Below are 20,503 nucleotides of genomic sequence, written 5' to 3'. Positions count from 1 at the left end.
GCCTGCACCAGAGGAGGTCACAAGTCCACATCTTGAATTAAGAAGAAATAACCACAAAGCATGGCTTGTTTATTAAGCTCCTGATGGGTCTGGGAAGGCAGGTGGTGCTGGCAGCACCTGCCCAGCATGGGGCTGGGCTTTCACAGCTGGAAGAGCTCACCAGGGAGATGTGACACCCAGAGGAGCACAGGGCTCAGTCAAACTCCTGTGCCATGAGACAACAGTGCCAAGAGCAGCAGGTCCTGCTCAGGGGCAGATTTCTTTGGAGAGTGGGAAGAAAGCAGCTTTATAAATAAATGAAGAGACTTAAGACAAATGGTTAGAAGAGGACCATGCATGTGGGACTGCCTGTAAAGGACAACCTCCAGCTCCCACCCAGAGGGCAGGGCTGGGTCTCTGTGCCCTCAGGAGGAACACTGACAGCCTTTTGAAGGGTAGCATCACAACCTGGCCACACACTCAGCCCAGCCTCACAGCACATGTCACCCTGTCAAGGTAAAAATTAAGAAAAAAGGGGTTTTAATCTTCTGTAGCTCCTTCAGGAAGTAGCTTGCACATTAAACATGAAGGCTGACAGCCTGATCTGGGAAGATTTAAGCCAAAAATAAAGCTTACATGGCTGCCTCTTTTTTCCACCTGATTATTTCAGCTCAGCTGCTTAATTCATCAAAACAGAGGCAGGAAACATTTGCCCTAGGCACATCATCCCTGGGCTTTCAAAACAAGCGTGCCTGGGGAGGGGGTTCCCACTCCACACCCTGCCAAACCCACGGAGCCCAAGTGCCAAGCTGATTTCTCAGCATTAGGGAAGGCTCATTTGCAGAGCTGTGGCTGCACACAGACTTTGTTGGGAGTATGTTGTAAAGCGAATCAGTATTGCTAGATTGCACCCTAATGGCTAGGGGATTGCAGCCCAAGAGCTTAAGGGCAGAAATGCTGTTTCTAGCCTTCAGCTGCCAACTTTAGGTAATGCCTTTAACAGCAGCAGTTTTCAGAGGGCAAAGGACCAAACATCTGAGAACTGGGGCTGCTGGCATTGCTCTGAGTCAGCCTTGTTGCTTTGCCCCTTTTTACTCTTTATCCAGGGCCAAGAGCAGTTTCCTCAGAAAAGGCTGTTGCAAGCATCAGGTGTTTGAGTTATCTCAGAATACAGAAAGCAAGAACATAAGGCATAAGGTCATTCAGACCAGAAGGATGGAGGGAGAATCAACAGGCTTGGGGATTCTCCCTGCAAAGCACACAAGGGTCACCAGCACAAACCAAGACACATTCATGCTTCAAGGAATCTGACCCCATTGCTGTGCTCACCCAGGAGCACAGGGTCTCACACTACGTAAAACAAGGTCATTAGTTCACCTGATGCTGAGCTATGATCTTTATACCAAGTAGCACCTCAAAGCACATGGCCCTCCAGCCATGGGATAAGAAAATCCTGCAGCCTCCAGGTTGGAGTGGAGGTGACCGCTGCTCCCTGGGGCACATGGCTGCAAGTGGCACACAACCCAGGGTAAGCAAACCACTTTCAAGAAACATGTGTTACTCAAGCTCCTGAGAAGTGCAACTGGTGTTCAACTCCCCCCAATCAAGACACCAAAATCTCATACCCCACTTGAATTCCACCAGGCAGAAGACCCCTCAAACCTTCAGCAGCCTAAGACAAGAGGCCAGGATAAGCCTATGCTGTGTAAGAAGGAAAGCCACAGAGCAAAGAGAGCAATTTAACATAGCTTTAAGGTGTGTCTCATGTATGTCAACTCAATTTAAGTGTTATGAGGACTCCTGTGCCCTATAGCACAACTCCTCCAGCACGGCAGGGACAGAGTCCCTGAGGCTGTTGTAAGGAGATGTGATTATAATCTAGGCAGACCTACTGGCTGTGGGCTTCCCCCACCTTTACTTTTAAAAAAAATATATCTGTTTAGCATAGATGGACCAGTAACTTCCCCTATTTGTCCCCTTTCTCTTAATTGCAAAGCCACCAGTTCCACCTCACCATCCAGTCATTGCTCCCTGCTCTCCATACAGCTGAGGCCATACCAACTAGAAGCAACACCCCATCTTCAGCCCTTGTCCATCTCCAACACCAAGTTTTTCCCAGTTCTCCCAGCAGCAGAAGCCATACTCAGCCCCAGCACTCACAAAAATCCCAGAGTTACAGCTGCTGTTGCAGCTTCAAGAGATAGAGCTTCCTCACCCGGGCTGCAACAACTCACACCAACAAGCCCAACACAGATCTACTGTTACCATGTCCTCCAGTATCACCCCTACTAAGGAGGAGCAAGCAGGACTTCTAGAGTCAGGAATCCATTTAGCATCTGTTAGCAGCATCAATTCTTCCCTCATTTGCCTGAAAATAGGAGCCATACCTTGTTTGCAGCCAGTATTTAGGGTTCCTTGCTGTCAGGCACAGCATTGTGTGCCAAGCATACAACACACAGGGAGCCTTTTTGGACATTTGTGAAGTTCTCCTGCAGAGAGGCACCTTCCATCTCCAAGTGCTATGGTCTGGGAGATGCTTTCAGGTGGCAACAGCTCTCCATGTCTTTGGTCCCACCACTGGTTCACTGGTGGCTCCCCAAGAGCTTGTGGCCACCCCAGAAGATGGGGCTAAGAGCTTGTGGCCACCCCAGAAGATGGGGCTGTGCTCAGGCACCAGCCTTCAGGTAAGCCAACTCCCATCTCATCAGAGCAGATTTGAGCAAAGGCTGACTGCTGTCCCTCCTCCCCGCTGAGGACACAAGGGGAGGCCAGAAATATTTCTCTTTATTAGGGTCAGGGAGTTACAATGACACTCCAGGAGGGCAGCTACATTTTCTGCACACAAGAAACAGTCCAAGAGCAGTTAAGCTCAGCAGAGTGGCTGCCATGAGCATGGCAACTTGGACCAGCATAGGAAGTCCTTCAGCAACACCTGGAAGAGACAAGAGCCACTTATTACACATTTAATGGCTTTCCACCATCTGTCAGTGGATGAACTTGCAGGCAGCTTTGGGAACAAGTCCCACAGACTGCCTTTTGGTGATTATACTAGGAAGTCTCTGTCCAGGTGTGAAATCATGGGGAATTCATGACTAGATCAACCTGGAGTCACTTTCAGTTGAGATCTGAAGACACAGTCAAACAAAAACCACATACCATGTGGGGTCTTCCCTGCTGGTGCAAGGCCTCCTGAGGAACTCCATAATCCCCGAGCTGGATCAAGGATTAATAATGGTCCAACTGAGACTTCAGCCTCTGCTGTCCTTGAGGACCCACCTAAGAAGAGATGGACACAAATGAGTTCACAGGGGAGGTAATTCCTGCTTAGTTTGGATTTCAGGGTTTATAGAAAGGTGGACCCTGCAAGAGGAGGTTTCCAGTAGTTTTAAATATAAGGGGACACAGACACAGTTACAATGCCCAAGGACACTGGAGAAGAGCTAGCTTTGTCCTTAAAGATGAGATGCATTTGCTAAAGATCTTCCAGCATCTTGGCCAGCCCAACCTGGAGGGTCACCCTGCCTTCGAGGGTATATTTTGGACACAGAGTCCTACCTTGCTTGGAAGGGATGTCTCTCTTCAAGCGCCTCCCTGGCCATCTGGCCAGAGGGTTAATTCTCTGGGAGTATCTTCCATACAATGGACAGTTGCCAGTCTCACAGCAGCTGCAGATGTCTCCAGTACCCTCCACTGGAGCCCAGCTGAAACAGAATTACCTGTAAGCCCTCTTCTCCAGGCTGGTCCCCTCCCTATATGCACCAGCTACTCACAGGCTGCTGGCTTTGTTGAAGGAACAGGCCTTGTTCAATGGATTTGGGGCTTGGTCAACTGGGGAGACCTTCAGGTGGCAAGTGATGTAGATCTGGAAGGGAAATTAAACCAACATCCAAGGTTAATTAAATTTGTTAATGCAGAACAGCACAGCTTCTGAACATGCTGGGGGAGGTGGAGTGGGCACCACATCTCACCAAGTTTCTGTCATCTCCTGCAAACTTGAATGCATCAACCATGAACTGCAGCGTTTCCTGCCTCGGCCTTGGAGAGATGAAGGCTGAAGTGGTGTCATCTGATCTCCCATCCACCAAGCACCTGGACAAGGGTCAGAAGTCAGGGACATCCCAGCCAGCTACAGCAGTACCACTCAGAGAGCACTGCACCCCTTACCCGCTGAGGTCAATCAAGGTGTAACGGGGAGAGGAGTTCCTGTCTGGACTCAGAGTAGCAACGCAGTCATCCACAAAGAGCCTTAGAGGTACATGGTCCCCAGAAGCAACATCAGCTTGGAGGTGCAGGCTTTCCCCCAGCTGGAAGCCATTGGAGAGTCTCTCAGTGCTCCAGTCATCTGCAAGGCACATCCAAAGCTACAGGTCACTTTGGAGAAATGCTCATCATCCTCCCTTGCACATGGGACCTCTTAACCAAGGAGCAACTCCCCTCAATACTCCCGCAAGATTTATTTTAGCCCAGGTTATAGCTCTGTTTGGGCTCTCAGCATGTGGCCAAGAGCTGGCAGGAGCAGGAACCAAAGGGAAACAAGGCTGACAGGTCTACACCCACCATTCATGAGGCGCAGGGAGAACATCAGCCTCTCCTCTGCTGACAGGGTGGAGTGGAAGGGAGCCCATGTGGGCCGAACTGCATTGCTGCTCACGTTGCTCTTCCTAAATGGAAGAGACGTGCATTAACAAAGATGCCACCACCACCACTTCAGGTCCATAGAGACAGAGACAGTCACATTTGCTCACCTAGGATAGTGACACTCAATAGGAACCACAGCCGCATTGGTCCTTATAATGATCATGTTGCCAGAAGGAACAGGTTTATAGGACAAACTTGTTTTGTAGATCAAGGAGTCTGGGGTCATCTGGAAGGGATATTTGGGAGAGCTGATAAGTCAGTAAAACAAACCAGTCAACCAGAAGCTCAGCACCATCAGACAGCACAGTCAGTGCTGGGTAGGACACACAGGCCCATCAGCTGTAAAGGCACAGGCTATCCTCCACGTTCCCAAGCCAGTGCATATAGGATGCCACGAAGCTTGTACTGGCATCCCAGCACAGGAAAACAAGGGTGCCAGCCCTGCAAGAGGTCAGTCTTGATGACTTTGGTACTCCAGCAAATACCCACATGATCAGGTGGGCAGGAGCGGTAGGACAGTAGGTGTGCAAACCTCATCCCCCAGGTGAACTGGGGCACACGAGCTCTGAGCAGCCTTGTTTTCTCCTGCTGAGGAGGTCAGCAAGCCCCTTTCAGTACTTTCCCAGCAACAGTCATTGCAGTTTCAAGTTATGCCCAATTCTCCTATATACTCAGGCATCCAGTTGCATCTGAGTCATAAAACCACTACAAGCCTTGTTTGCTGTTGAGTGTGCACCTTAAGGATGGTACCCATATTCCAAAAAATAGCTCTGCTTTGGTCACACCATCCTTCACTGGAGAGCTACTGCAACCAGATGAGCCCCTCCTCACCCCAAGCCCTGGCATCACCTTTACCAGGTCATTTCTAGAGCAGAGATCTTTGCCAGGATGAATTACACAGTGTGACAGCACATTGCTCTTTAGCAGTTAAGCAGTCCACAATAATTACCATTTACCAGCTCAGTGCTGGTCAAAGCCCAGAGAAGGTCCATTACCTATAAAGCATTACCAAGGATAGAGCAGTCCCTCACCCTGGTGTCCCACCTCACCTGCAAGGTGCTGCCACACTCATGCAGCCCAGCCACAAAGGTCACCATGCTCTCAGCTGCACTCTGGGCCACAGGCAAGCAGGCAGCTGACCCCAGGGTCAAGTCTGCAGCCCTGACCAGGCGTCCCGTGCCAAAGAGGTCCCTGTGCACCGTAACAACCACCTGCGCCTCCTGGCACTGCACAGCCACGGGGTGCAGGGGGGCAACAGCCTGAAGCTGGGACACATCCACCCATGCCCAGGGAGAGGGCTGGGAGAAGGAAGGCACATTAGGCCAGCTCCAAGAGGAGTCCCCCCGGACCCGCAAGACCCCCGATTCCCTTTGAGGGAAACCCCAGGGGCTGTAAGATGCTGCTTCAGCCAGCACCCAGCAGAACATAGCTACACCTAGGCTGCCTCCTAACCACATCCTGACCCCAGCAAAACCAGCTCATAGAGAAGATGCTGCTTGGGAGCCTTTTATACCAGCACTCCCAGCAGCCCCAGCCCAGATGGAGCACACCTGGGCCCGCAGGCATGGCTCCCACCCATCTAGGAGCAGCCCAGGGCAATGGGATCCAGCTGGGACCATCCCTCCCTCTCAGTGCATGGAGGGTGATTTCCTTGGAACTGCACCTGGGAATTGTCCTGGAGTAGTTTGTCTCATGTCCCTCTGTCTTGCCTGTTTGGGGTAGCATCAGCTGTTGCCACCTCGGTGGCCAACTGGCCACAAGCCCTCTGCTCCTGTCCCTTGTACCTGTGCCTGTGTCCTTCTTGCTATGTGAGATGGAGCCAGTTTTGTTCACCAGCATGGCAAGGGCTTGGTCAGGCTCCCACAAGCATTTCTCCCCTGGTCTCCCTCACATCATCAGCATCAGCAATTCCCCAAAACCCAGGTCCTGGAGCATCACTCAAGGTGGCACATTCAGAAAAGGAGAGGACTTTAACTGCAAAATCCACCTGGGCTCTGGCCCATGTGTGTTGGCAATCTGTCCATGCTCGATTTCATGGGTATCTGCGCTGGGTAATTGTATACAGAGTAATGAAGGCATCATAACTGGCTTATTTGCATAGAAAGCAGAGGTACAAAAGCCGATCTTCCCATAATAGCAGCTGATAAGTGAATGACAGGCATAATCGAGAGATTAATTGGCCCTCGTGTGTTAATTATGCTAATTGGCATAGCTGCTCATGTGTACAGTACGATGACTACTGGCTCTACATTGCTGAGCTGGATGAAGAGGTTGGGGGTCACTCAAAGCAGCCTGCTGCAGTGGCAAAGCCCAGTGAGTGGTATCCCCTCAACACAGGGGTGACGCCCTGCACACACCTGCTCTTCAGCAGTGTGGCTGAACAAGCCAGGAGGGTTTTCTTAGTCTGAGTGGTTGTATCCATGGTGTGTTTCTAATGGTGCTTTATGTGGGTGCCCAGGGAAATGGCGTTTACTGGCTAAAGCATCTTCCTCCTAGTCTGCTAGGATGTGCAGGATGGGTTTGGGGTGGGGTGACCTGCACCATTTGCTTTTAGGGGAGACCGCAGTGATGAGCTGGATGAGCAACGCTCCCACCAAGACCAAGGGGGCGCACCCAAATTCCTGGTGGGGTCCCCTTCCCTTGCTGGCTCATCCATTAGGCATTCTCTGTTGTCTCCCCAAAGCATGAATAATGCCACACACATGCACACCATCCTTTTCTGGCATGATTTCCGTGTCCCAGCCTTGCCCCTGATATTTTTATGAGTGATGAATAAATGATACAACAAGAAAAACCTCTCTGGCAGCTCAAGTCCTGTTTATTAATTCAGCAAGCAGTGGGTCATCTCCAAACCCAGCTCATCCCTGTGCTAGGTTGGTGTCTTTTACCGCGCAAACTGGGTTTGCCCAGGGGTGCTCCTGCAGATGAAGGCATCCAGGAGGATGGGAGGTGATGCTCGTGCTGCCCACAGCCCCATCACCCAGCCTGGCCGCAGAACACAGCACTGAAGGTCCAGGGGTTAATTCACCCAACGTCCTGCAAACTATCTCAATGAGGAACCAGGTCTATGTGGATGGGTGCCTGCACCCCACACACCTTTGCTCCTGCTGCAAAGGGAGATGTGCAACTCACCTAGAAACCCAAGGAGCCATGTACAGCCAAGCCCCGTGTCTCACACTAACACAGCCCAAAGTTTCTCTGCTCAAAGGTGTGTTTCTCACACCTTGCAATAACTCCAGCCAAAGCCTGGCAGATCAAAGCACCAGGAGCAGGATGGTGCGAAATAAATTCAGGCATCTGAGATGAAACGGGGATGGAAGATTCACTGGCCTTAAAAGTCTGAACCTGTTGGGTGGGGAACAGCTTTTATTCTCATTTGGGTGCACGAGAGATCAATAAGCAGCAAAAAAATAAACCCAGCCACCACCTCCTGGCTCTTGTGCCACAGCGAGTGCTGCATCCGTCACTGTAATCTGTATTTAATAGCTCTGAAGGAATAGCCCTTTCCGTCTGCAAAGTCCTCTGACTGTAGATTTCCCCTGAGAATGAAGGACACTGGGGGCCATCTCCTTTTTGTCACAGTGGTCTGTCCTCCCCTGGGCTAACAGGAGCTCAGGGTCTTTACTGAGCCCCTGCTAGAAGGGGAAGGCCAACGGTTGCGTACGCCCCATCCATGCTCCTTGGAAAGGCTTCGGTTGAACAGGATGAGTCCCACAGTAAGTGTCTTTGATCCATGCTGTAGGAAGCAATGTCACATCCTTCCTTTGGGATGGGTCTCCTCCTGGAATTTTTCATTTTTATACACAACTTCACCACCTGAGATGAGAAAAATCATTTCTCTGTTGGGCACGGAAAAGAACTGCACTGTCAGCACTTTTTCTCTAGATGGCTCATCGGAAGGTTTATTTACCAGGGTGCTTTTTCACTGGAGTGTTAAACACTGTATTAATAGAGGAATTGAATACTTCTCTGACACTGTTTAAGCAACATCTCCTTACCTGAGACACTACATGCTCCTCTAAGGCTCATTAAGCAACACCAACCTCTCTTCTCAGGTCCCCAAGAAAATGATGCTATCACTGATCCTGCAGCACAGCGGCTCAGATCCTGCTTGCGAAAGCATTGCTGGGGGGTTTGTCTCACCCACCGTGAGTAATGACAGTAAAATGACATTGAAATGCCACCCGATCATAAAGTGACGTTGAAACGTCACCCCAATTCACTCATCCCCACACCACAATTTGGCTGCGCGTCCCAAAGAGAAATGAACCCCGGTTGGCTAATGCGGGAAAAGAAGGGAATTGGAGTTTGAAAATTATATTGCTCATTAATTTTCCTGGCTAGAGACAACTTCTTAATGCCAGGTAGGGGTTTTTTAAGCAATATCACTGTTTCGTTTCAAATCTCTCTTAAATGACTTCTGAGTCACTGTGATAAATACTCCCCGTGCTTCCTTTCTGCTTCAGATCCGTTATAACTGCTGATGGATAAATTGCTTGAGTTACCCGGGATAAATCACGCAAGATAGCCAAATCTGTAATTAAAATGTCTCTCAATCCCTCCGTTAACTCTGACTTAGTGGGACCAGATGCATTGTGGCTGCAGGGAATAACCCACTTGGGATTGGGCTCCAAAAAATGGGTCCTGGGAGAGAGAAACTGGCTCTGAAAGTGCCGATTCCATGTGGTTCCCTTAGGAATACCATGTCGCTCTTCATCCACCATCAAAAGGATTTGGGTACCAGGATCAACGACACAAGTGGTGAGTTTTTCAAGGCCTTTTTTTGCCAAAAAGGAGCTTTTGACTGTGTCAGTGCTTTGTATTGGCTCTGACTTGCCTATGGAAAGCAAATTCCCCGAGCAGACCTGGCGTGGAGCTGGGTGGTCTCTCCATCCCAGTTGTTGCACTGGGAAGAAACAAAAGGGAAATAAAATAAAAACTGGTTGTTCACAATAAATCCTGTATTTATAGAGTGATTTAAATATTTTTTGGACGTTGCTTCCCAGGAAAAGCTACAAGCAGAGGTAGAAAGTGATTTTTAAAATTCCGTCTTCCTAAGACAAGCTCCCCCCCAGGCTCACAGCTCTGGCCTTGGGGTTTTGCTCCTCGCCTTCATCAGCTGAGTGGCAGGAAGATCCAGCCCTGGGGCTGTTTCTGGGCTCTGCTTTCCCCAGGAAAGTTAGGTATTACATTTGCAGCGGCCTTAAAATCAGAAAGCAGCTCAGCCAGGTTGCACTGCAGGGGAATCATCCATCCCATCCCATCCCATCCCACCTCACCCCATCCCATCCCACCCCACCCCATCCCACCGTCCATCATCCAGCCCATGCAGTCCTCAGTGGGAGGCAGCAACAAGGCTCAGCATCTCTATCCTCCCCTCCCTCTGTAATTAGGTCAGTAGAAGCAGGAGCTCTTTATTTATTATTGATGGGGAGAATCAAGCCGCCATCGATCAGCGCTGGGGAGAGACTCGCCCCGGCGCTTTCTGAAATAACCTGCCAAATGAGATTTTTTTGTTGTTTTTTACCCACCGAGGTTGTTTGGATGAACTCACAGCCTCGCCTGCTCCCAGGAGGGATGAGAGCAAACACGAGTGAGCTCCGGCAGCTGAGCCACCGCCAGCTCTCAGCGCTGGGTCCTTCGTGCTCTGCATCCCCGTCAAATCCTACTTTCCCCACTGCCAGGTTTGCAGTTATCTGGGAGCAGGTGGAGAAGGATGTTAGGGCTTTTGGGGGATGGAAAAATCCCACAGAGTGAATGCAGCATCACGTACACGGCGGACCTGCCTCATCCCTGCCTGGATCTCATCCACAGGATCCAAAACCCATGTGTTGGATTAAGACCCTGAAGAAGAGGATGGATGGTTTCCTCCCCCCAAAAAACCCATCACCTGGACAGCCCCAAAAGCAGGATGGCACCTGGGGACAAGGGGGACAACTAAGCTCCTCCTGGGGTGCTTTATCCCATGCCAAAGCACAGTGCATCCTCCCAGGGACAGCAGTGAGTGGCTCGGCCCCGAGCAGCAGCTTGCGGTTCACAACAGCTCATCAGCCTGAACCACACAAGCAGTATTTTCCCTGGGCCGGCACAGCTTAATCCTGATTTTCTCCCTTGCCACCTTCAAGATCTCCCTTCCCTGCATGGCCCAGGCTGCATTTTGCCAAAACCCCCTCAACTCTGCCCAAAGAAATGCCCCAAAAAGCTCCCAGCTGGAGGAGACATCCCTGAGGATGCTGGCACCATCTCAGGACCTGTAAAGATGTCCTGGACCTGGGGACAACTCATCCTGCTGCCCAACAAGCAGCTGGGGGTGGTTAACAGCTTCATTCCCCCAGCCCAGCGTCTGGGTACTAAATAATATTAACGGTACCTCCTGGCACCTCATTAAAAATTGTGCCAGCACTTAATTCAGGCTGTAGATCAAAACTCCTAAATGAAATCACCATCCATCCCCTCCCTAATCTGAGTTTGATACCAGCACCCTTTCCCTTGTCTCGCTTTTAGAAATATTTTTCTATTGAAATGCAGAGCCTGGCTTCATGCCCGGGGAAGGACAGCTAAAAATAATCCTCTGCAGGTGATTTAGGAAGGTCCCTTCCCCGCCAGCCGCCGTCAGACCCTGCTTGCATCCCATCACTGGGATTAACCAGCCCAAATTTCAGAGCGATCTCAGATTGATGATGATGTCCCTTTGGGATTTTGCTCTTTGTTCTGCTGCTCGAAGTATCAAAATAAAGAGGGTAAGCATCTCTCCATCGCTGCAGTGGTTTTCTCCCCGCGCGAGGTGATGGATGAGGGCAGCATGGTGCAAGGTGCTGCGGTGGCAGCAGGGGACCGAGGGACAGATGGGGCTGGGCTGAAAGGGGGACATAAAGGTTTTGCTCTGGGAATTTCCATATTTTAACTAATTAGAGCCAAAGTTGCATCCCGGAGACCATGCTGAGCCTGGAAAGCATTGTCCAAAACAACCCCCAAATTTATTTGTCAAGGCACAAAAGTCCCTTTCAGATTCTGAATTTTAAATAATGAAGAAAACCAGCAGAAGAGCCATCAAGGGGCACAGCGGGGCTTCTCTACCCACCGGAGTGGGACCAGGGACACGCCACCCTGTTCACCCCAGCAGCTTGGGTGCCCCCATGCACCCTGCAGGTACCCAGCAGTGGAGGGAGGACCCCCAGGACACACATGGGGGCAAAGACCCCCGATCCCATGGGAAACACGAAAGCTCGACCCCATGCACTGGCCAGGTTCATCCCCACCAGTGCTTTAGCCCCCAAAGCATCAGCTTTGTCACCACAGGGAGGACAGGAGGGCTTCACCTGGCCAGCAGGTTCCCCCCAAGCCCTGCCTTTCACCCCCCTCAAAAAATCCTCCAGGTTAATTCAAGGCAGGGGATAACCACCCCAATGGGATTTTGCATTTAAGGCAAAAATAAAAGTCCAGCGGGAACCACAGTGGTGCAATGTGAAAAAATAATCATCCCCATACGTCCCCGGAGCAGTGAATCTGTTAGGGCCAAGAGCACCAACTCTGCCCCCCTGTGCCTGGGGGTCCCACAGGTCCCCCCTGTCTTCCCAGAGCCTCTGGGGCTCCATTGGTCACTCCCAGGGACCTCGCTGAGCCCATCACCCCTCTCGAGGCCTCTGGGCTTGGAAAGGGCACCGAAATTTGCCCTGGAAGGCACACGGAAGGTGGCTGGCATGGCTGTGGCCATGCGGGAGCAGGCACAGAGGGTGCCGGCGGGAATGGTTGACCCCGGTTGCTCTCAGCCCCACATGGGAATGGACAAGGAGGAGCCTCCTCCCCGCACACACCGTTCCCAGGAAGGATGAACTGGTCTTCGGGGCTTGCCGGGGACAGAGAGACGCAGCCTCTCTCCAGCCCCAGGGCACCCCAAAGACGTGGCTGGGGTGGGAGGAGGGTGATGGAGCATGGGACGAGGGGTGGCAGTAGGTGTGTGCCCTCCCCAGAGGACCTGGAGCTCGTCCCCACTGGGGACATCTCAGCTGGTCCAGGGCACAGGGCGCTGCTTGGGGGCATCCCAGCTCCCATCAATCGATTTCTTGCTCGTTATCTGAGGGGAAAAATAGAGAAATAAAAATTGGCAAAGACATTAAAAAAGAATGATAATCCACAGGTCCAAATTAATGAGTTAATTTGGTCATCGGCAGCTCCCGGATCTCCCTGCCCTGGAAAACTGGGATCACCCAGCAATCCTCCCCATGCCCAGGGCTGATGCCAGCCCTGGGCAAATACGACCCAGCACACGTAGGTGTGTTTTTATCCCTCCATCCATCCTCCTGGCTAGAAACCCCCCTGCAGCCAGCAAACCCTGGGAGATGTTATTATTCAAGCTTCATTTCTGCTGAAAAAGTCATCGAGGAGCAAGCAGGGGATGTCTCGCACATGGGGTTAAGCAAACAGGCTGTATCGGGGATGAAAAGCCAAGGGGCTGGGAAGCCAAGCGCGGTCTGCGGCGGCTTGCAAAGGGGAGATAAGGACAAGGAGGAGGAAAAAAAAAAGAGGAAAAGAGGAGCCAGTTGATGCTTCGCTAAAGGTGTGAAGGGGAAGGGAGAAAAGGCTTTTATAAACCTATCGGGGGGGGGGGGGGGGGGAATGGCATTAGAGAAAAAATCAGGGCTGTTAATAAAAGAAGAAGGGAGAGTTAAATTAGCAGCAATTCAGCAGCAGCAGAGGCCAAGCCTCTGCATTTAATAAGAAGGGAAATAAATTAAAAGATTGTGATCTTGGGAGGAGGATGAGTTGGGGAAGAGTGGGGCTGACCAGGCATGGAAAGTGCTGGAGCCCAGCACCAGGCTGGGATGGGTGACGGGCTGTTGGCAAGACCGAGCCAGGAGGCTGGGAGAAGATACTGAAAGGCAGAAACAGGAGCTGGGACTCCAATTTGCATGCATTTCCACCAGAAATTCAGCACCAGGCTGCTGCTGGGGAATTCTGCATGGGGAAGGATGAAGCTCATGCCTCCCTCTCCACAAGGCGAGGATGGACCCCAGCAATTCCCCTCCTCTTAGCAAACCCATGGCAACGCTCAAAAAAGACCCAAATTCCTTGCAACGACCCTGGTTGGTGGCAGGAGGCTTTTCTCAGCCTCAAACTGCCCAAGAAAAGGAAGGATAAGAAGAAATGCCACGTTGAAGCCACCGGCGGCATTGCTCCATCGCTGCTGGGAGATATAAGCAGCAGCCAGAGCAAGCGCAGCCTGAATTGGAGTGGAAATGGGTGCTGGGAAATAACTGATCTGAGAAAATTTGATTGAAAACTGGAGAAGAAAAAAAAAAAAAGGAAAAGGAAAAGTAGGAAAAAAAAAAAAAAAAACAAACGAAAAACAAATGATGGATGATGGAGATGCAATAGATGCTTTAAACTTAGATCTGAGCATCATCTCCAGTGTGCTTAGCAAGAAACCATCATGAGCCAGCCTGCGGTCCTAGGCAAATACACTCACCATCTTTGCTCTCTGCGCTCTTCAGCGGCTGAAGGGCTGCGAAAAGCAAAACAGCACATGGTCAGACCCCACCATGTGGGATGGGGGTGGCTTGCAAGGGAACGCCTCCCCGGAGGACAGAGCTAAGAGTCCCATTTTGGGGAACCCACCCCAATAACTGCACCCACCAATTTCCATTGCAAACCAATCCCCAGTCCCTAAATCTCCCTGGCAGCGAAGGAGCTGGCATCCCAATTGGACTTGCTCCTGCGCCAGCAGATAAAGGCAATCACCAGGCATATAATTTACCCATTTGATGACAGCAGAGCACCACAAGTGCTTTTTTATTAAGAGATAGGGTGGCTTATCAGGGAGCTGCCAGCCTCAGGGCTGCGTCGAAGAATGGGCGAGCATGGGGCGGGGCTGAGCACTGATGGAGGGTGCAAAGCACGCTGGGGTGTTTGCTTGCGTAGGGGACAGTGGCACGAACACACTCTATAATGCACTCACATACATAATAAGCAAGCATCATGCACCCACCTGTCTTGGGTTCTTCTCCCTCCTCATCCTGCTCTTCTGTCCCTGCAAAAGAGCAAGCTGGAACATGTGAAGCATCTGCTGGGCTTCCCCCCAGCGCCCACCCTGAACCCCGCTTTCTCAGGCAGCCAGGTTTGGTCGCTGCCCCTTGGATCACTGCTGTCTCCAGTAGCTCGGAGCCACCCATGATCACCCCATGTCCCAGGCTCTGTTTGGGACCAGGCGCTGCCAAGCCACTGATGATGCTTGGGGAGGAGGTTACTGGTACCCACCTGCACCCAGCACCTCGTGAGGGGTATCTCCCCCAGCACAAGGCTGTGCCGGGGTGGCACATCCCCTACAAGCGAAGCAGAAAAAGCCACAGCTCCAGGCAATGCAGCACAGCCACTCACCTTCCTATTTATAGCACAGCCGCCATATGGAGCGGTGCTTGGCAAGGGGCTTAGCAGGGAGACCATGGATCCCCCGACACCTCTGGGACACCCCCATCAGCACCAAGGGATGAGCATCCCCTTCTCCCTCCTGCAGCACCCACTGGGCTGCCAGGCTGTCAGCCTGTCTGGGAGCCCAGGAGCTTTGCACTCCATGTATAGGACCTGCTGTGATGCTATTCCTGGCCAGAAAGACCAGCAAAAATTGCTGCTCCTGCCTCCCGTGGCTGCCAGGCTCACAGACAGGGTCCCTGCCTGGTTTCTGGCTGACCAAGAGCCACGGCAAAAGGTTATTGCTAAGGGCGTGTAGCTGTCAGTGCAAAACATTACAGGCTGGGAGCTGTGTCTTGATACTAAAGGACTGAGGTCAGCTGGCCTGGGGCCATGGCTGAGCGTCACGGCACTGCAAATCCCTTGGCCAAGGAGAAAATACTCTGTTGCAGAGGGGAAAAAAAGAAAAAAAATATATTTTTTTTTATATATATCTCCTGCAGACAATTCCCTGCAATCTGCTGGGGAAAAATCCTCTCAGTTCCCACAGCTGGGGACACCTGACAGCCAGGCATTGTGGTGGCATCGGCACCGACATCCTCCCCGGCAGAGAGGAGTGAAGTGGGAGCCCCCAGGGAGGGAGGCTGCGGGTCCCGGCCCCACAGCATGATGCTGGCAGGGAAAGGCTTTGGCAGAGCGAGCACCTCGGGAGTCAGCAAGAGAAAACAAACGGGGAATGCCAGCAAAGCTGCTTCTGCAGCCATTTTCAGAGCACAGCAGCTTTTTTAAAGCAACAAATCCCCCCTTTTTGTGGAAACACCTCTCCATAATAAAAAAAAAAAAAAACCAAAAACAAACAAACAAAAAAAACAAACAGAAGAAGGATGCAGAAAACAAGAGCATGGAGCATCTCTCTCATGCCATTTCCGCGTGTCAAAGCACTTGGCATTTTCACAGTGGCAAGTGTGAAGTTTCACAGAGGCACCTTCTCAGAGGAGATGCTCCATGTGTGGGTACCAGACATGCAGAGGATGCTCAGAGCAGGAAGGTGAAACGGGGAGACACACTGGGTGGGAGGAAAACCAGGTGTATGTTTGAAAGAGCTGCCTGGAGCAATGCATGAAGCCAGCACAGGCTCTCCAGTACGGATCTGGCCGGTGCCTGTGAACCCCAGCAGCTCCGAGCATCCCTTCATCCTTTAAAAGATGCCACCACCAAGGCAAACCCATGTCAGTTAAAATTCGCCCTGGCTCCCCCAATCCATCACCCTCCATCCATCCATCACCCTCTGCAAACCCCGTCCTTTTTGGGCCGGGTACCCGCCACATTACCTGCGTTTTCCTCCTCTTCCTCACAGCTCTGGCGGATTTTCTTCTGGCACACATACGCCAGGACGGCAAGCAGCCCCACGACGCAGACAGCGAGTCCCACCGTCACCCAGAGAGCCACGGCAGGGAAGGCAAGGTGTTGGCCTTGAGGAGGAGGGGTGGGAAAAGAAATATTGCCACACTGAGCACCACTGCCCAACCAGGGGGACACGTGCCCAGTATTCAGGACCCCACAGTGGCAGGGGCACATCCCCATGGACGGAGTCAGTGGCACAAGGGGTGGCTTTGGACGTAAAACTATTGGTGCCTCTAACTATGGCCTCCCCCAGAAGGTGTGGATCTGGCCAGGGAAGCAGCAAGTTGAGTCACTCCCTAAAATACTTCGTTAACCTTTAAATAATTGCACTAATAAATTCAAATGGCATGCTGACGCTTCACTTGCTAAGAAGATCAAAAGAAGCATTAGACGATGCTGCACACGCTCCCTTTCCCCTTCATGTCATGCCACGGGGCTGGGAAGGATGGGGACACCTCCCCCAGGGTCTGGGATGGCCTGGCAGGGACCATCAGGGCTTGGGGGATATTTCCTGGAGTGCTGGGAATCTGATTTTTCCCCATAATATTGCTCCTTCTTCAAATAAAGTCTTATCCCAAACCCCAGCCCTCCACAGACAGCACACCAAGGCTGACCATTTGCTCACACACTTGGGAGCCCACGCAAAAGCCACCCCTCTGCCCCCAACCAGCAGCATCCATGCAAGTTTTCCTGCAAGAATTTGGTGCATCCAGCCAAAAAGTTTATGCTTCACCAGGAACCCACCTTCCCAATCCAGTAAGCGACATACCAAGGGTAATTAAACGCTAACTAATGCTACCAGGGAGCATTAAGGTTATAAAGAGCTCCAGGAGGGCAGCAGGAGGAGCTTGAAGTGAAGCCGTGAGGCTGAATGTGCCTGATGAACTCCTCCAGCCTGTACTTCCGAAGTAGGATTGCTGCAGCTGGGATGGAGAACCCCAAACTGAGAGCATCCCATGGCCACGTGCCAAGAAGACAACTACGGTACCCTGTGCTGGCTTTCTGGGCCCGTTTAGACTTGGACAGGACAACTACCAAAGCTAGAGACTAAGAACTAGGGATGCTGGTTCTAGCTGGGATGCTGGTGTGGGGTGACGGGGGAGGAGAGCAGAGCCTCAAATCACCCTTGTAGGTCCATGGGGAGAGGTAGAGTGGGAATATGGGGTAGCAACCCCCAGGGTGGCTCTGGGCCACAGTAGGGATCCCAGTGCCACCACGGTCACCTTCTTGAGACAGAGCCCATCCCTTCCTTCCCCCAATTTTGGCCCTTGCTGGCTCACCTGTGATGGTGACAGAGGCTTGGGTCTCCTGCTGCAGCACTGGGTTTCGCACCAGGCAGGAGTAGGTGCTGCTGGGCTCCACCAGTACCTGAAGGACGCTGTGCACATCAAAGAGACCTTCCTCGTTGGCCACCTGGGACGTGGTGACGTTTTCCGTGATGTTGCTGCCCTGGCTGTCCTGCCAGACGACACTGGCCTCAGGGTAGCCGCGGGAAGCGTGGCAAGTCACGGCCGCCAGATCTCCTGGCTTCAAGTCTTTGTTGGGCTCCAGGTTCATATTGGGCTTGGAGTAAGGAGCTGCAAGGGAGAGGACAGCCCGCATGAGACAATGGAGATGACCAAAGGATCAGACTCTGAAGCAACCCAATGAGGCTGGGCAAGCCCCAGGACAGACTCTTCTACCTGATAACACCAAGCAGCTGAAGCCTCCCTAGCTTTGTTTCAGTTATGGCCATGCTTCCAGGTGGCCTCTCAACTGAGAGCCTCTCTGTCATGGCAGGGAAGGGACCACACCCCCCGCCAGCAATATTTTGGGGAGATGCAGCTGGTCCGTCTCTAACAGAGAGCTGAATTCCTGGGGAGACCATGGCAAGGGTGGAGAGAAAAAGAGTCTCCACAAAGGACCAAAGCATGACGGAGAACCGTTCTCTTTGGGGAATATATGCAAGGACACCCCAACTCTCCATCTCTCACCTGCCACCTGCAATGTCACGGCCGCACTGCTGTAGTCCCGGACCCGAACAAAGCAGGTGAAGCTGCCCTCATCTGAGATCTCCACACGCCGGAGGAGCAGTGAGACATTGCCCTGGGCCAGCTGGTCGTAGAAGAGGGCCGTACGGTTGACGTAGCCGCTGCCCTGGTCTGCCAGCTGGTCCTGGCCACTGGAGAAGCTGTGGACCAAGCGCTTGGTGTCTGTCAGCTGCCAGATGAGGCTCAGGTCATCAAGGCTGAAGTTGGCCTCGGGGGAGAAGGAGCAGCATAGGGTGGCATCTCGGCCGAAAAGAGCCACCACGGGCTCATCTGGGACCTGGATCTCCATGGCACCTGTGGGAAGGTGGCGAGGGCAAAAACACGTGGTGGTGAGACCCTGCAGAAGCACCTCCTTAATTCTCCATCCAGGTAACATCTAAACAAATCAAGAGGTGCCTACGGGAGGGACCCGAGGGCAGGCGGCATCTCGGGACCCTCCCCAGCACCAACCCCCAGCCAAGCCCACCCTGCTGGCAGGGAAACAGCCCCACATCCAGCACCAAACCTGGGGCACCACTGCCCTCAGCTGCAGCCACGGGCACCCAAACCTGCACGCCCTGGGACACACAGCCTGGTTTCTCACCACAGGGAGAGGAAGTCGGTGGGTGACGACAGTGGGGACACAGTCCCACATCCCCAGGACGAGCCAGCTCCGTGCAGCGCCTTGGCCAGGCTGGCAGGCGCTAGATGGCACCAGTGCTCCAGCACGATGCCAACCGGCGTGCCATGGCTCAACGCCAACTGCGTCCCAGTGCCACGGCATGATGCCAACCATGTCGGCGAGCCACGGCAGGATGCCAACCCTGCCACTGCATCAGGGCACGATGCCAATCATGCCAGGGCTGCCAGACTCTCCATGCTCAGAGCTCGTCCTGGGGTCCCCGTTGGCATGATGTCCTCCAAAGTAGACCCAGGGCACCATCATTCACACTTCATTCACCAATTCCCCCCCCAACCCCAACACGGGGAGGAAAAGGGGAAAGAAATCTTGCTTCAGACCAAGGATTTGCTTTATATTCTGACCTCAACACCGTTGCAGAACACAGCAAAGCTGTTACTCGCAGCAAATACCTCCCTGGGGACCAGGGCAGCAACGAGACATTAAATTTTAAGCAAGAACCCAAGCAGGGAGGATGAGGAGCTGCGGGAAGGTGCCGGGCTGGAGGAGAGCTGCCAGGGGCTGCAGACGGGCAGACAGGCAGGAGAAGACTGCTCGGGCAGCCTGCCTGGCTCTTGGCAGACTCGAGAGCATCACGTCTCCCTCCAGCTAATAATAAATGCCAGTGGGTTTTAGGAACATTACCCAGCCTGGCCAGAACTGCTGCTCACTGCTGAGCATCCCGAAAGGATTCAGTCCCAATGCCTCTCCCAGGTTGAGGTGCTGCAACCTGGGGGGACAGGAGCTGCAGCGCACAGGGACAGACCCAGGTAAGTAACCTTCAGGACTTGGTCCTCCCTTGGCTTCGCCATTCAGCTGTAACACACGCGAGGTGGCGTCCCCTGTTACAAGGGTGGCCCATGTGCACCAGAAGCCATCACACCCACAGGGTGATGCCCTGAGCAGGTGGAGAACCACAAAACCAGGAGAAACACCTTGTGGGCGCTGCCACCAGGAACCACAGGTCAAAGACAGCTTTGTCAGAATGAACGTGGCATTCAGGACATCTCCTTCAGGGTGGTGACATGCAGATCATGCCAACCCCAAACCCTCTCCAGCCCCACTCACCTGCCAGGCTGAGCACCAGTGCTCCCAGGGCAAGCAGTGGGCAGAGCATTCTTGGCACAAGTATAGTCTGGGTAAGAAAGCAGAAATGAGCACGGCCCCAGGCACCTTTCTCACAGGGGGTCTTCTCTCTCACAACAAGCACCCTGAGCTGGGGAAAAATAGAAGAAAACACTGAGATGGTGCTGGGGACCAGGGGCAGAGCAAGAGAAGGCCAGAGACCCTCCAGCAGGGGATCCCATGCCACCTGTCCTCTCCGGCTGCCACACGGCAACCAGAGCACCCACTTTGTCATAAAACACAGAAGGGGGTTTGCCTCCCACCT

At 52.6% G+C, this 20,503-nt stretch overlaps 2 protein-coding genes across 2 annotated transcripts; both read right to left on the bottom strand.

The window, feature by feature from the left end:
- Positions 1-3,093: 3,093 nt before the first annotated feature.
- Positions 3,094-6,044, bottom strand: LOC309594906 (zona pellucida sperm-binding protein 3-like; the record flags this gene model as incomplete). The annotated part of the gene is made up of 8 exons (XM_082321306.1): positions 3,094-3,104; positions 3,535-3,680; positions 3,750-3,841; positions 3,948-4,068; positions 4,144-4,321; positions 4,537-4,640; positions 4,725-4,843; positions 5,667-6,044. The coding sequence occupies 8 exons, from the start codon at positions 6,042-6,044 to the stop codon at positions 3,094-3,096; spliced, it is 1,149 nt and encodes a 382-aa protein (XP_082177432.1).
- Positions 6,045-12,668: 6,624 nt separating this feature from the next.
- Positions 12,669-20,236, bottom strand: CD276 (CD276 molecule; the record flags this gene model as incomplete). The annotated part of the gene is made up of 7 exons (XM_082321305.1): positions 20,182-20,236; positions 18,399-18,749; positions 17,706-18,002; positions 16,353-16,493; positions 14,603-14,644; positions 14,084-14,119; positions 12,669-12,691 (listed from the first exon to the last, which is right to left on the bottom strand). Exons 1-7 carry the CDS (start codon positions 20,228-20,230, stop codon positions 12,669-12,671), a joined length of 939 nt encoding a protein of 312 aa, XP_082177431.1. The 5' UTR covers positions 20,231-20,236.
- Positions 20,237-20,503: the final 267 nt, after the last annotated feature.

This window comes from Platalea leucorodia, assembly GCF_965183815.1.
Source record: "Platalea leucorodia genome assembly, chromosome: 9".
Lineage (NCBI taxonomy): Eukaryota > Metazoa > Chordata > Aves > Pelecaniformes > Threskiornithidae > Platalea > Platalea leucorodia.
The sequence above is the reverse complement of the archived record's forward strand: the minus strand, read 5'-3'. Positions and strand labels throughout refer to the sequence as shown.